The sequence below is a fragment of the Fulvia fulva genome, chromosome 6 (genome assembly GCF_020509005.1).
Source record: "Fulvia fulva chromosome 6, complete sequence".
NCBI classification, from domain to species: domain Eukaryota; kingdom Fungi; phylum Ascomycota; class Dothideomycetes; order Mycosphaerellales; family Mycosphaerellaceae; genus Fulvia; species Fulvia fulva.
The window spans coordinates 1607446-1622442 of record NC_063017.1 but is presented as its reverse complement, the minus strand read 5'-3'; the positions used below and the strand labels follow the sequence as shown (position 1 = coordinate 1622442).

Here is a 14997-nt window from a genome sequence, read left to right as displayed (position 1 = left end):
GTCGTACTTCTTAGGGGAGTAGAATAGTTTAGCTTTCTTTAGGCTATTAAAGACCTCCTTTAGGTCTTTTTCGTGCTATTCCTTAGAGTCTAAGAAGACTAGGATGTCGTCGAGGTATACGACGACCTTCTTCTAAAGCAGATCTCTTAGGATCTCGTTTATTATAGACTAAAACGAGGCTAGAGCGTTTGTTAGCCTAAAGGGTATAACGAGGAACTCGTACTTCCTATCCCTAGTATTAAACGTAGTCTTATACGTATCGGCTAAGTCGATTAGTAGCTACTAGTCCCCTAAGACTAGGTCTAGTTTACTAAAGTATTTAGCCTTCGCGACCGTATCTAGGTACTCCTAGATACGTAGGAGGGGGAAGCCGTTTTTAGTAGTTACGGCGTTTAGGGCGCGATAGTCGATATATATACGCTACTAGCCGTCTAGCTTAGGGATAAAGAGGACTAGGGATCCCTAGGGTAAGGACGAGACCTTAATTAGTCCGCGATTAAGGAGTATCTAGATCTAGCGAGCCTGTTCTCGAAGCTAACCCGGGTTTAGACGGTATACGGGCTAGTTAATAGGTCGAGCGTTACTAGTAGGGATAGTATAGTCGAAAGCTCTCTTCCGTAGGAGTCTAGCCGGGAGCTAAGCTCTCTAGATCTCTAGGAAGAGATCAACTAACGTCTAGAAGACCTAGTTACCTACCTACGGTAGCTAAGACTCGTCGTCTAGGTCCCCTACTATAGCTATAAGGCGTTCGTATACCTTATCTAAGCCGTATTCCTCGAAGTCGATATTAACTAGGGTATTATTAGGGAGTCACCTAAGCGAGTAGAAGAGCTAGAGTCCTTCGTATCGTATAGCGAAGTCGACTAAATATATAGAGTTAAATATTTCTAGCTCGCCTTTGTCGTCCTTTAGGTCGAATACCTTAGAGTACGACCTAATCGTATAGTACCGGCTACGCCGGTCCCGTAGTCTAGTAGAGCTAGACTACTAGTTTACGTTAGGGTTGACTTCCTAGAACTACTTAAGGCCTAGGATAAGGTCAAATCCTTCTATATCGATAACTCTAGCGGGGACTATGTCCTACTAGGTACTAATCTAATATAGTAGAAGGACACCCTAAGTAGAAATAATCTCCTTACCGTTTAGGAGGACGATCCTTACTAGCGGCAAGTCCCTAAAAAGCAATCGAGGGAGTTACTTCGATTTTCGGGCTAAGAGGTATACTTTAGAGGCTACGTAGTCTAGGGTAACCTTAGCCCGAACCTAATTAGGTTCTAGGCGGGTATCGATAGTAAAGAGCCCTCCGCCTATTACTATTAGCCTCTCTATCGTATAGTCGACCTCCTCTTTAGTCTCCGACTCGGGTTCTTTAGATAAAGGTAATGCTCTATCCTCTTCTACTTATATCTACTAAGCCTTACCCTTAGTAGCTAGGGTCGTCCTATCCTAGTAGGATTCTCTATATAGAGGTATAGAGGCGTCTAATAATCCTAAGTACGTCTACCTCGATTAAGACGTCTTAGGCTCTATTTTTTGGCTTAGAGTAGTTACGCGCGAAGTGGCCTATCTTGCTATAGTTATAGTATTCGTCTAAGCGCCCGGAGGGGCCTCTACGATTACCTCGCCCGCGTCTACGTCCGCCGCGGCCTCTACCGCGTCCTCTACCGTGCGCCGAGCTACCTAAGTCGCTCCGGAGAGCTATAAAGGCTTTAGTATCTCCGTCTACAAACTTCTCGACGGCTAATATTATTACGGCTAGCTTCTAGTCTCTTCCGCGGCTAAGATAGAGTTGCTAGTCGGCTATAATAGCCTACTAGAAGTAGACGCGGATATTCGTATTAGTCGCTCGGAAGTTACGATTATCTAGTTTAGCTAGTATATCGGGCTTTAGGCCGGCTAAAAACTTACGTAGGTAGGTAAAGTTATCTAGTAGAGGAGTTATACGGCTCCTAGTTAGCCTAAGCGACCTAATAAAGGTCCTAATACTCCTAGTTTAACGGGTCGTCTCCTACTTACGCTAGATCTACTCCTAATAGTCTAGGTCGACTATAAAGTTAGAGATCTACATAATTATGTCGTCGAAATCGCCGTGCTTAAGATAAGGGGGCTTTAGGCGCGTTTCTTCGATAGCGTCAAACTATAACTAGTTAAAGTCGCTACCGACGAAGCTACTAACGAGCTCTAGTTTCTCTAGGTCGGAAAGGCGTCGTTTGACAATCTATTCCTTATTTAGGCTAATCTAGGCTCTAATAGACGATATCTAGTTAAGATACTCGTCGTTCTAAGCGTTAGACTTTAAAATAGGGGGATCCCCTGTCCTAGGCGCCTTGCCTCTACTAGCTAGCTCGTTATATACGCCGAAGTTATCTTTGTCTAGGTAGTCCGCCCTATCTATCTCCGCGTCGCTATTACGGTTAGGGCGGCGGTACGACCGAGTAGCTAGGGGTATAGCCTAAGTAGCTCTAAAGGTGTCGTTTAGGCTAGTAGGCTAAGCCGCGAAGTTATTACCTAGGGCGCGACTATAGGCTAGGCCCTCTCCGACTAGATAAGTAGCAAAACCTTACTAATCCGGTAGGTAATAATCGCCTCGATTAGGGTATTAGTTAGTATCCTCTATACTAAAGGTTTAAGTAGCCCGCCCCGTTCGTAGGAGCTAAGATAAGGTTAGTAAGGTTACCTCGCTTAGCTTTAGTACTAAGGTCCGACTAAGGCATAAGTTAGAGACTTATAGCTTAGGAGATTCACTTATAGGCTAATTCAACCTGATAGAAAGGCTAAAAGGAAGGGAAGCTACTAGATATGAGAACCTTGGCGAGTGTGAATCTGAGATACAGAAAAGCTACCTGAGAAAACTCTAAATACAAAGCTGAGCGCCAAGCCGGCGGTGTGTTCGGATAAGAACGTCACAAAGCAGGCTAAACACGGGGAGGCCGCGAAGGCGCAGACCGCCGCGCTTGTCGCTTTGGGACAGCTCCCGCCTCGTCCCGGCGTTGGTCTTGCCTCGGAAGCTGAACCTTCAGCATCGTCTTGCAGCCATCACACTCTGCCTACCTGCGACACCCAACCCATTGGGACATCAGCAACAGCAGGCGCTCACAGCTGATGTACTAATTGACGGGCTTGCTGCCGTCCGACAGCTCGCGAAGCTTCATCAGCTTCATCACAAACGCATCCGTGCGAATCTCGGACATGGCAGAAGTGCCGAACGCTGAAGAGCCACGAGCCGAATCCTCTCTGCATCCGCCGGCTGCGGCGCAGCAAGCCGACCAGAGTCAAAATCCGGCAGCTGAAGACGACGCGACTGAGACGGGACATGTCGTTGGCGATGATGAGGATGAGAATCATGTCGCTGGACTGGTGAGCTGACCACCAACAAGCTTCGCTGCTTCGTGCATTGCAATCACATAGCCAACGCGCCTCTCAAGGCAGTCCGCGTCCACATTGCATTCGCCAGCGTGAAGTGGCTACAAAGTGGCATGTGCTTGCAATGCACGAAGCGGCAGCATGCCTGATCAGAAAGAGTGACGTCGACTGATGTGTGCGACAGGAGATAGACACATCCAGCGATTCCGGCTTTGGCGACGATGAGGCCGGCTCGTAAGTCTGCAAACAAGGCCATCCCATTCAATACTGAGGCGACGACGACAGGGAAACCAGTTCTCTTGCATCTTCGCTGCTAAGAGGTCACATCGAGAATGGACGAAAGTGAGACGACGTGATATACTGATCACGGCACTTGGCGCTCACATTGCACCCCAGATACTCGACCTTGCGTGACGACTACTGGGGTCCCTCGGACGATCAGCAGTTCGAGACTATGGATGCCGGGCATTTCGTGTACCTGCTCATGGAGAGCGGCCGTGATAATCCTCTGTTCCGCTCTCCGCTCAGATTCCCGAGAAACGTGCTCGACATTGGCACAGGAACCGGCACGTGGGCGATCGATGTTGCGGATAAGTTCCCTGACGTGAATGTACACGGCGTAGACCTGTATCCGCCTCCAAACTCGTGGGTACCACCGAACTGCTTTCTGGAAGTACAAGATGTGCTGCAAGAGTGGACGTGGAATTACCAATTCGACCTTGTCCACATGCGACTCCTGCTAGGCGCTTTCACAGATGCAGAATGGGACCAAGTATATCGAACGGTCTACGAAAACCTGAAGCCTGGTGGATGGATTGAGCAAGTCGAGCTGGATGTCCGCGTCATGTCGGATGACGAGTCTCTACCCAAAGACAGTCTATTGGCAGGCTGGGGCCAGAACTTCCTTGGATGCTCGGAAAGAAGTGGCAGGCCACTATCGACGCAAACCACAATGGCCGGACGCATCACTGCCGCAGGATTCACGAACCTGCAAGATGATCTCTTCAAGTGTCCGCTGGGTTCATGGCCGAAAGACAAGAGACTGAAAGAAGCTGGTAGAGTCAACCTCCACCATTGGTCTTCTGGACTAGATGGCTGGGCGATGTGGTTGTTGACGAAGCATGGAGCTCCGACGCCCTGGAGTGCAGATGTGGTTAGAGTATATGTTGCGAAAGTGAGACAGGAGTTGAAGCAGAAAGGTCTCCATATCTACCATTTCACGTAAGTCCTGCGCCGCCATTGATTGCAAGAACGTGCTCACTGACTATTTCTAGGCGGAGAGTGTGGGCACAGAAGCCATATGATGCTTGATCTTGTGGATACTTGTAGATACCTATCGAGCATTCGATGCTGGCAGCTGTACATCGGCATCATACTGCAGCCTTCCAACATGTCTCATCGAGCTGTTTCACAGCATTCGACAGCCTACCACTAACGATGGCAGGGAGAACGATCCTTCGCAGATGTCGTGCCCCACTGCATGGAGAGTGCGACCAATCACAACGAGTCTTGGTCCTTTAGCGGACCACCTTTGTTTGCTGCGCATTGGGACTCGCGAACTAGACCACATCCATGTTCCGTGGCTGTGCCTCAAAATCCACCATTACAAGGTCACCGTATGGCAGCCTGAGATCTGATCCTATACAGCAGGAAGCTTCCCCCACACGTCTAATGCTCTCACGTCCGTACCAGGCACACACCGACGACCATGGCGGGTTATTCAAGCAAAGCGGAAGAAGCCCACATGTCCAGCCTACGAAATGAAGAAGAAGCTCCACCAGCATACGAAGACCTCTCAAGGCCTCCCTCAAACGTATTCAACGACGTATCCCGACCACCATCCAGCGTCTTCAGCGACGCAAGCCTAACAGACGACACAACTCTCAACAACGAAGCTCCCTCACCCGCACGACCATTTCCACTAGTCTTCAATCTGTACTCCGAAAATAAGTGGAAGGAGTGGAAAACGAGACGTTTCCATCTAGGCGAACACGCTGATCAACCCACGAATGCGGTCATCTTCACGACCGGCTGGAAGGGGACTACGTTATCCTTACATCAAGGACCAGAGAAGGAGTCACCTGCCATTGCTCTCGGCACACGGGACTCCACGTGGTCAAAACATTCCGCCATTACTCTGCCGCGGCATCCTGCTGCGGATGGCGAACCTGTGAAGACCCAGCTTCGTACCAATATCGCATGGAAGACTGGGACGGTTACCTACTCCTTCAGCATAGAAGTCCTCGGCCATGACGAGAAATTTCATGAAGAACGATTCGAATGGCGCCTTTCGCATGGGGAGGAAGTTCGAGATATCGACAAGCGAGGCTGGGGCTACAAACTCGTTCGCCTCTCTGGCTCGGAATCTGGTGGCAAGGAAGAAGGACCGCAAGGCTCGCAAGCCGGTTCCAGTCGAAGTGCCCGCGAACATGGTACGACGAGTGACGGGAAAGAAGTTGTCTCAGTGTTCGCAGACCGGAGCCTGGCGAGTAAGAACAAGGTCGCGATATTTGCGTTTGTGGGAGGCGGTGCGACGGGACAATTTGGGGAGCGGTGGGCGGTTTTGGCGGTGGTGACGTTTTTGAGGGTATGGCAGAGTGTGCATCCGGAGCTTTCAGGGGGCGTGTAGAGATGGTAGTTGGAAGTTCAATGTCAGAGTTGAATTTCAGGAGATATTCTGGGCTATGGGCTATTCGAGAACGGAGTACAAGATGGCTCGGCATCCGAGCCTTATGAACCGTACACATGGCTCGGCATACCCATGTCTTCCTCCAACAGCTCCCAAGCTTCGCCGTTCTCGGCAGTCACGGTACTGCTGATGATGCTTACGTCGCTTCCCAGGCTGATCTGAGAATTACTTCTCCTCATGTCGCCCGCGGACTCAAGCTCGCGATCACTAGACTCCTTGGACAACACCGTTGCAGATACTTTCAAGCTCAATGCTCGACCTCGAACTGCCTTTCTGCCGCGAGCCGGACGCCTCACTCGGAGACCGAACGTCTTGCGTGGTCCCTTAGAACGCCTGTAGTCCCCAACACACGAACGCACAACGACCCGAGCAATCGCTATATCCTCCGCCGTCGGCATGACTTGACCCCTCAAACTGCGGTGAGCTGGGAAGAGTGGACGCGGCGCCAGCAGCGGAATCATCCTCTTCACGCAAGGCCATACGACCAAGCGCAGTAGGCAGAGGAGAGCCGCAAAGCCGAGGAGAAATAGACCCGCGGCCAAGTCTTCGCCGGCCGTGGTTGCGAAGCGCCTTCCGTACACCCCTGGCGCGCCAGTGAGGCTGGGTACCTGAGGTGCTGGGCCCGGCGTGACTGCTGCAGAGAGCGAGCTCACGAGGTCCGTCGCGGTGAGTCGGCCGGTGAAGCTTGGGGCGTGAACCAAGCTGGAGATTTGGGAGAGGAGTTCGTCCACATTCGGTGTCTGGGAAGGCTGAGCGGTTGGTGTGATGTATCTTGTCGCGGTTGGGGCGATGAACTTGACGATTGTCACGGTTCCGGCGGCGTTGCTGACGGGCTTGTATGCAGTCTCTTGCTCTTCCCTCTTGTCCAATTCCATCAAGTCGTCGCAAGAACCCAAAGGCCAGCAAGGATCTCGAGCATCTCCATCGACAGCACCCATCATCGGGATCCCTCCAGCCTTCTCCTTCTCCTTAGATCCCACAACCTCCTCCAAGAACCCCTTCGTAAAATACCCCACCCCATCCTCAACCTTCACATCCACAACCCCATCCCCGGTCAAGACCTTCATCGGTCCTCTCAACTTACACTCCGCACCCTCGATCCCTAGTTGACAATCAAACCTCTCCCCCAACTTTCCCAGCGCCGCCAGTCTCGGCCTTGCCCCAGGCGACAGTCCAGCCGGGGTGACACAGCCTCCTTCACAAGTCAAAGCGGCCTGATCCAGCTGTGGAATCTCACTGCTGTGCTTGCGAAGCTTTTGGAAGAAGGACCAGGAGATGAAGGCGTCACCCCGTTGTTGACTAAGGGCGGGAGGGAGGGAGGGGGTATGGGTACAGCTGAAGTCGTCCGACGTCGAAGCTTGTCCATTCTCGCAGACTGGGACGATTTTGCAGCGGATGTGCGAGCTGGCGTGCAGATGCTGGGAATTCTCCAGGGTACGGGCAAGAGGCATAGGATACTCCATGTTCGTCGATGTCGATGTGCTTGCGTGCGGTGGTGCTTGTTGTGCTCGGTGAGCGGATCTTCTTGCTTTTCGCTTCTTGTCTATGGCGTGAAGGTGATGTAGACCACGTCGGTAGCCATCTAGGCTTATCACGACCATCTTGTCCTCAATATTGTGGAAGAGCTTTTTCTCTCGAGCAGAGATTTAAATATCATTGTGCGCTGACCGGCTTCGGGGTCATCGTTGTCATCTTGAGTTCTGACCATTGCACTGGCATAGGAATCTTCGTTGTTTCTCCCAAGCAGCTTTGCGCTGATTAGATATCCCTAACTCGACAGCTCTCCGTTGTTTCTCCAAAGCAGCTTTGCCCTGATTAAATATGCCCAACTCGACAGCTGTCGAATGTTTCAAGTCTCCGAAAAGACCAGAGAGTCGATCCTCGCTAGCCCAACATTGCTGCCGAAAGGAGCAAAGACTCAATATGAATACCTTCAAGCCATTGAGCTAACGAGGATGTCCAAAAGAGCCCGGTCGCTGTGGTCCATATTGCTTCCGCTGTATAGCGTCAGTCGCTCTTTCCTTTCGACTCATGTCAAACGAGGAAGGGGGCTGAGAGGAATATGGATGTCTCGTTATGCATTATACGTAGTCTGCATCTACACTATGGCGACCCATAATAGTAGCGACGCGAACACAGCACAAGATGCCGACAGACCACGCTGTATCCCTGCACCAGCAGTCTGCGTGGCAGGTTCTACGTTGCCACTCGAAGGAGTCGACCCACTACCTCTCGACCCCGAAGTCGTAGTGGAATGTGATGTACTTGTGCTGCCATGCTGCACAGCTTGCGTGACTCCATTGACGACAACGGCGCCACCTCCGCTCTCTAGCGATAGCGTCATGCCATCGACGGTGACCTGTCCACCTCTCGCGAGAGTCTGGTCTGGCGCAACCACAAAGCCACCATCAGAGGCGGCTGTGATAGTGTCGTCGCCGAAGGAGATCACACCTGACAAGCGGTCTGGGGGAAGACGAGGATTTTGGAGTCGTTGATGGCTTGGCTGTTGCTTGGGTAGACATAATCGCCGGTGAAGGCCATGTACACCGTGGGTGAAGTCAAGGTGGTATGCAGCGTGACCATCGTGTTCGTTGTGTAACGCCGGGAGATGTGGCCAGCCAGTGATGATGATGGCAGTGATGCGTAGCAGATTGCCAATCGTTGTTACTCCGTCTTACCTCGTGTGAGGAATGAGCTGTCCGGCAGGCTTCGTGGCGACGCCATCTGCTGGGTCATGAGGTGCCACGAGTGGTTTGCGTTACGACGACAGTCTGTCGATGAGAAGATGAAGCTCCGAGGTCAACAGCAGAGTAGGATTGGGCAGTGGATGTGGTGTGCAGTGTGCTGTCATCGGTTTTCTTCTCGGCAATGCGGAGTCAAGCCGGTTCCATTGTGTTTCATTCACTGTAGTGTGAGACTTCCACGGCGTACAGCGAGGCTACCGTATCCGTCTTGACAGACCACAGTAACAGCTAGTACACGATGCTGCATGTCGACCAGACGATGCCGCTCGCATCTCTGCCGAGCCGACCAACAATCATGACCCCACCACCTGCGCACGCTGCGATGCCTCTCGCACCAGCGGCAGACATTAGTAAACATCGGGAGCGGTGGCGGTGGCGGTGGCGCTGGGTAGCTATGATGCCATCGGAGCAGTCTGTTCATTCTCTGGCCGACAGTCGATCAGGCACAGTGTCGATAAAGTACTGCCAATCTTTGAAGACTTCACTAGTACAATACATGTAGCGTGAGAAGTCATGCCAGCGCAACCCGACAACCCAGATCCCGCGCACGCACACATCGACTCGATGCTGTCACGAAAGTTCGGCAAGGAAGTCGCCAACTACTTCTCCGGCTCACCACTGAACCGTGTGGCATTCCTGCGAGCGGACAGCAAGTTTCTGTCTCAGGCCTTGAAGCACGACAGTCCCGTCACCCCCCCCCCCCCCCAACGCAGTGATACATTACTCACCCATCATCCAGGCACATCCTTCCTCCTCTGCAACGAGCTCCAACCCCTCGTCCAGTCCAACACCAAGCCCGGCCGCGGCAAGCTCGCCTACGTCAAGTACAACCATGTCCAATCCATCATCGGCGGGGACCCCTTCTCCAAGGACGAGAAAGAGTTGGTTGCAACTTACAACAGCGACAACTACATCCCCCAGATCATCTTCCTCGGTATCGACGAGAAGAATAAGAATCGTCTCACATACCAAGCCAAAAACCGCTACACGGGAGCGCCGTACTTCGCCGTCGATGTCACACCCAGAGGAAGCGTCAAGGAGGCCAGCGAGAAGCTGATCGCAGACCTGAAGAGCAAGAGCCTGGAGTTTGGCAAGGGCAGGATAATGCATCTGGAGGCACAAGATGCGGCCATATATGCCGAGGCACGACAGTTGCTAGACTGGAATGCTAGGAACCCATACTGTGCGGCGTGTGGCAGCCTCACAATGAGTGTCAACGCCGGCTTCAAGAGGACGTGTCCACCTACAGATGGCTCAACGAAGAGAGTCAGCAATGCGATCCCACCCAACACGGAGCAAGGCGCAGATCCCAAGGCTCGTCCACCATGCGTGACACGGACCGGTATTTCCAACTTGTGCTTCCCTCGAACGGACCCTACCGTCATCATGGCTGTCATGAACGCAAAGGGCGACAGGATCCTCCTCGGACGACAGAAGCGCTGGCCCGCATACTGGTTCTCCACCCTCGCCGGTTTCGCCGAACCAGCCGAATCAATCGAAGAGGCCGTACGAAGAGAAGTCTACGAAGAAGCCGGCATTCTCGTCGGAAGAGTTGTGATCCACTCGACGCAACCTTGGCCGTACCCTGCGAACCTCATGATTGGCGCTATTGGTCAAGCGATACCGACTGGCGAGACGATCGATCTGGGTCATGATCCTGAGCTTGATGATGCGAGGTGGTTCGAGTTTGATGAAGTGCGACATGCGCTGAGAGTAGGCACGTCGGGGCTGGGTGAGGATGCCAGTCCAGAGTACAAGCAGGGCGATTTGAGATTACCGCCCAACACTGCGATTGCGAATCAGCTTATGACAGCTGTGGTCAATGGCTTTGCGAGTGGCGAGACCAAGATTTAGAGACGAGTGCACATAGATGAAAGAGAGCTGTTGGGCTCATCAATGAAGTCAAAATTCATGCAACCTCCTTCGGGAGCATGTCCTATGCGCGTATCATCCCCACATCGCCAACGTAACCATGCTACCGACTATGCCGCTGTAACTAAAGCCTCTCCTCCAGGCAAAGCATCAAGCCAAGCGCCTCAGACTTCAGCGCCAGTCCGGAGTCCCTGACTCCTCTCTATCTGGCTCAACTCCGTCCTCCGAACCGCACATCTCAAGATGCATCTTCAGCCACTCCCACTTATTTCCGGCCTCGCTCTCACCAGTGCATATCCGGATATCCCGTCATAGAGACGCTGCGAAGTCCTCGAGTACCACGGCAGTCTGTCTCTGCTGTCGACCCGGGCCTGGTTTGATTCTCTGTGCTTTGCTTCTCTCGCTGTTCGGTGCGCTTTCCAGTCATATCTGCGTTACAGCACCAGTCGTCAGCCATGGCCCACTTTGCAGGACCCACCCCGATTGGTACTATAGCACTTCACTTCATCACACAAATCCTGCACACACGGTACCTTCAGGAGTACCGCCCAAGATCATGGATCCCAACACGGTAGACCCGACCAAGCTCTTCGGCGTCAAGGGCATGGTCGTCGTTATCACCGGCGGTGGCACAGGTTCGTCGTAGCACTCTCCGCCCAATCCACAGTAACGCCTCTCGCAGGAATTGGCCTAATGATGACCAAAGCCTTTGCCAACAACGGCGCAGCAAAGGCCTACATAGTCGGTCGCCGCAAAGAGAAACTTGAGGAAGCTGCCCGAGAGGCCTCACCACACGGCAATGTTATTCCCATCGTCGGCGATGCCACCTCGAAAGACTCCCTCCGCCGAGTCGCTGAACAGACCAAGAACGAAACCGGCTACGTGAACCTCGTCTGTGCGAATAGTGGATGGTACTCTCCGCCCATTAGCGCGGAGCCGAACGAGGCGACGTTGGAGGAGTATGCTGATGCTTGCATGGAGCAGAATATGGAGGATTGGAACAGTAATACACTCCCATGCTTTCCCCACTTCGTTTGCCATACTAATGTGATATACAGCCGGCTTCGCCACCAACACCACAGCCGTCGCCTTCACAACCTTCGCCTTCCTCAAACTCCTCGACGCCGGCAACAAAGCCCAAAACTTCGCCGGCATAAAATCCCAAGTCCTCGTCACAACCTCCATAGCAGGCTACCTCCGCAACCCCCTGGGCTTCTCGGCTTACCCCATGACCAAAGCCGCCACGACGCACTTGGTTAAGAGCCTCTCTGGAGCCCTGGTACCATACTCCATCCGCGTGAACGGCATCGCACCAGGTCTCTTCCCTGGCGACTTGAGTGCGGGGATCACGAGGAGTAAGGGTGATCCGTGTGTTGAGGGGGCTTTTGAGAAGGGGTTCATTCCGGCGGAGCGGTTGGGGGCGACGAGTGATATGGCGGGGACGGTGTTGTATATGGCGAGTCCGGCGGGGGCGTATTTGAATGGGTGTGTTAATGTCGTGGATGGAGGGAGGATCGGGCAGATTGCTGGGACGTATTGAGCATCTCAGCCGTGACGCCTTCCAGATGTCTACACTTGATCTGAAAGACTACGTCGATCGGAATCTTCTTGGTCCGAACCTCGAAGAGACACGAATTGGCGTCCTCGATGTCAAAAGACATGGCTTTGTTCCCTCACCGATCTGATGACCGGGACACTGGCCTGGAAGGACTTCATGCGATTGACGTTAGCTGACAACCGCAAACGCTACGGCAGATGACTGTTTTTGCACAACCCACCAATTGCGTCAAAGTGCTTGGAACACGTTGCGTATCGCTTCCATTGAATGAGCAGAAACCGAGTGTGAAGATAGATAGTACATACCCGTTGGTAGATGTGTGCCTATGTATTGGCTTGGCTAAGGAGTCTATGCTCCTGCCAAACATTCTCAATACACAACACGTGCCGAAATCCAGACCAACTTCCCATAATGTGCCACAGACTGTCCTTCCGCAACCAAGCCCAGGGAAATGACAGTCAGTACAATGGTGAAAGAAGCTGTCACGCCACAGCAGAGACACTGGCTCGGCATGAAGCGCGACTTGTGTGCCCGTCGATGTAGCAAAGTCGTGCCCGACGCGATGGTGTACTGCAATTCTATAGCTCGACCGCTCTCAACGTTATGCATCGGACGTCGAGTAAATCCTGGCAGATGCCATTAGCCGCATGCACTGTCCGTCCATTGTGTTTAGTTTGTTGACATTGGCGAACCAAGCGGCGCGAGATTGACTGCGAGATCAGCCGCACGCGCCATCACATCGGCCGACCTAGCGATTCTCTCCTCAGAGTGCTCGGTGATAAGAATACCGGGTAGCAGAGTGTAAGCCACGACAGAAGGCTGGGAGCAGATTTGCTGGTAAGGACAATTCATGGTATTCAGATCGATGGGCTGTCGTGGAGCTGGCCAGTAGAAAGCGTGCGAGAAGCTTGAGCGGCAGAGATTAATCTTCAGGCGAAGACACTTGTCCACCACGTTGGTCAAGTTCTCGGTGAACTTGGTTAGACCGGGTTTGCCATCGACGGAGAGGTGAAAGAACATGTCTGCAAGCTTGACTAGTTGTTCGAGATGCGGAAGCATCGTCGTGGTGGCTTGTTGTGACACCTTCTCGGCGTGGATCCGGATTGCCTCGGTGTTGCCCTTATCCATGGCAAGTCCCAGCTCTTGGGCAGACACGGCATGGGCTTGTTCTCGAGCAAGTTCGACACGCGTTGGCTCAGTGGACAGTGACCCGGTCAACAGTCTGAACAACGTAGTCGTCAAATCTTTCTACTTGTCAGCCAACGTCTGCCAAGTTCCTACTTTCCAAGAAGAGCCGTGCTTAGCCTTTCGCTCGGCCTGCACGACCTCTTGACACAGCTCTTGCTGCCAGTCGAGGCCTCCATCGAAAATATTGCTGTAAAGGAATGCCGAGACCAACGAGCGCAAGACATCATACGCCTGTAGCTTGTTGAGGCTTTGGAGTGTCTCATACGTAGCGCGGATGTCGACGCTGAATGAAGTGTGGAAGAGCGCCACCAGACCAGCGTCGAGGCATCGACTGTAGAGGCTAGCCTGTCCAATGCTGAGCCTGATGTCCGACATGAAGCCAGCGACCGCTGATTGGATGAGCTGTGAAATGTCGTTCATTGCTGCCTTGATCTTGCCGGCATCGAGGTCGAATGTGCGTTCCCCTGGTCCGTCGAAAATACCGTCTCCCACACTTTCAGACGATATGCGACGCGGTATGTGCTCCAGTTTGCGTCTCTTTCGAGGATGCTCGTCAGTCAACATCCGGCTCTCTGGCAGGGGCTCAGGTGGTGAAGGGTCCGAGGTCGATGATCTTGGCGAAGCTTCATCTGGTCGTGGTACACTTCCATTATCAAGCATCGGTTCTTCGAAGCTGTCGATAGAACTGAGCTCGTCGTCATCAGATGAGTTGTGTCCGATGACAGAAAGACGCCTTGTTGCATCAGGTGTCGTGATGTCAACGATCATCGTTTCCAGACTTTCGATGAAACGGGGAAGTAGCTGTTCCGCACCTGCCGCGTCATAATGCATGGCGTTGTGCTTCATCCGGCTGAAATATGCCTGCTCGAAATTTTCCGAGCCTCTGCTCCAGAATGTTTCGGATGTGCAGCCTTCGGGGGCTTTTGATCGGCTCGGCCTGAACGAAGCTTGCATCCTCGACTGGAACTGCTCAGCTGTGAAAGGTTTCGGTAGGCTGAGGCCGGTCCTGTCACGAGCCAGAAACGGTATCTTTTCACCGACCCACTCCAATGAAGAACAACGGTTTGTCTTGCTCCACTTGTAGTCTTCACCATGAGAAGGTGTTTTGCACCGATCTATAGCTAGACAGACGGCGTACAGGCCGCGATGCCACGGACCATGAGGGTTGGAAGTTGACCTCTTCTGGGGGTCGGATGGTGGTGTTGGCGAGCTGTGACTCGATTCCTCGCGCGAATGTATCGATGGCGGTGGTGACATCTTTGTCGGGAGACGTTAATTCGTTCCAAGGGCAGTTCCGGCTACTTAGTGCTGCAGAAGCTCGATGTTGCGGATTCGTAGTCGGTTGATGCTAAAACGTCCTGTCCTTTGCCTGGAGCGGCAGTTTGCTTCTCCACAGTCGTGATTGAGCTTGAGGTGTTGATGGAAGTGACCAGGAGCTTACCTGAGGCATTCGCAGGTGCGAACAAGTAGTTCAAGGTCCGCACAGGAACATGCGCAGCGTGGGCTACTGCCGGGATAGACCCCTTAGCGGCTGGCGGCTTGTTGACAAGACGGGAACCGCCCACTCGGTGAGTGGCACATTG

General features: G+C 52.9%; 7 protein-coding genes across 7 annotated transcripts; 4 read left to right on the top strand and 3 right to left on the bottom strand.

Moving 5' to 3' along the window:
- Positions 1-3189: 3189 nt before the first annotated feature.
- On the top strand, positions 3190-4674 carry CLAFUR5_06877 (Methyltransferase; the record flags this gene model as incomplete). The annotated part of the gene is made up of 5 exons (XM_047906025.1): positions 3190-3357; positions 3548-3597; positions 3649-3705; positions 3760-4584; positions 4638-4674. 5 exons carry the CDS (start codon positions 3190-3192, stop codon positions 4672-4674), a joined length of 1137 nt encoding a protein of 378 aa, XP_047763904.1.
- A 397-nt stretch (positions 4675-5071) lies between these two features.
- Positions 5072-5992, top strand: CLAFUR5_06876 (uncharacterized protein; the record flags this gene model as incomplete). Its single annotated transcript, XM_047906024.1, has 1 exon — positions 5072-5992. One exon carries the CDS (start codon positions 5072-5074, stop codon positions 5990-5992), a length of 921 nt encoding a protein of 306 aa, XP_047763905.1.
- A 101-nt stretch (positions 5993-6093) lies between these two features.
- CLAFUR5_06875 (uncharacterized protein) lies at positions 6094-7653 on the bottom strand (the record flags this gene model as incomplete). The annotated part of the gene is made up of 1 exon (XM_047906023.1): positions 6094-7653. The coding sequence occupies one exon, from the start codon at positions 7651-7653 to the stop codon at positions 6094-6096; it is 1560 nt and encodes a 519-aa protein (XP_047763902.1).
- Positions 7654-9309: 1656 nt separating this feature from the next.
- Positions 9310-10650, top strand: CLAFUR5_06874 (NAD-capped RNA hydrolase NPY1; the record flags this gene model as incomplete). The annotated part of the gene is made up of 2 exons (XM_047906022.1): positions 9310-9478; positions 9536-10650. The coding sequence occupies 2 exons, from the start codon at positions 9310-9312 to the stop codon at positions 10648-10650; spliced, it is 1284 nt and encodes a 427-aa protein (XP_047763903.1).
- Positions 10651-11123: 473 nt separating this feature from the next.
- Positions 11124-12208, top strand: CLAFUR5_06873 (Short-chain dehydrogenase/reductase SAT3; the record flags this gene model as incomplete). The annotated part of the gene is made up of 4 exons (XM_047906021.1): positions 11124-11154; positions 11208-11303; positions 11351-11671; positions 11727-12208. 4 exons carry the CDS (start codon positions 11124-11126, stop codon positions 12206-12208), a joined length of 930 nt encoding a protein of 309 aa, XP_047763900.1.
- A 687-nt stretch (positions 12209-12895) lies between these two features.
- On the bottom strand, positions 12896-13354 carry CLAFUR5_06872 (uncharacterized protein; the record flags this gene model as incomplete). Its single annotated transcript, XM_047906020.1, has 1 exon — positions 12896-13354. One exon carries the CDS (start codon positions 13352-13354, stop codon positions 12896-12898), a length of 459 nt encoding a protein of 152 aa, XP_047763901.1.
- A 120-nt stretch (positions 13355-13474) lies between these two features.
- On the bottom strand, positions 13475-14671 carry CLAFUR5_06871 (uncharacterized protein; the record flags this gene model as incomplete). The annotated part of the gene is made up of 1 exon (XM_047906019.1): positions 13475-14671. One exon carries the CDS (start codon positions 14669-14671, stop codon positions 13475-13477), a length of 1197 nt encoding a protein of 398 aa, XP_047763898.1.
- Between the last annotated feature and the right edge of the window lie 326 nt (positions 14672-14997).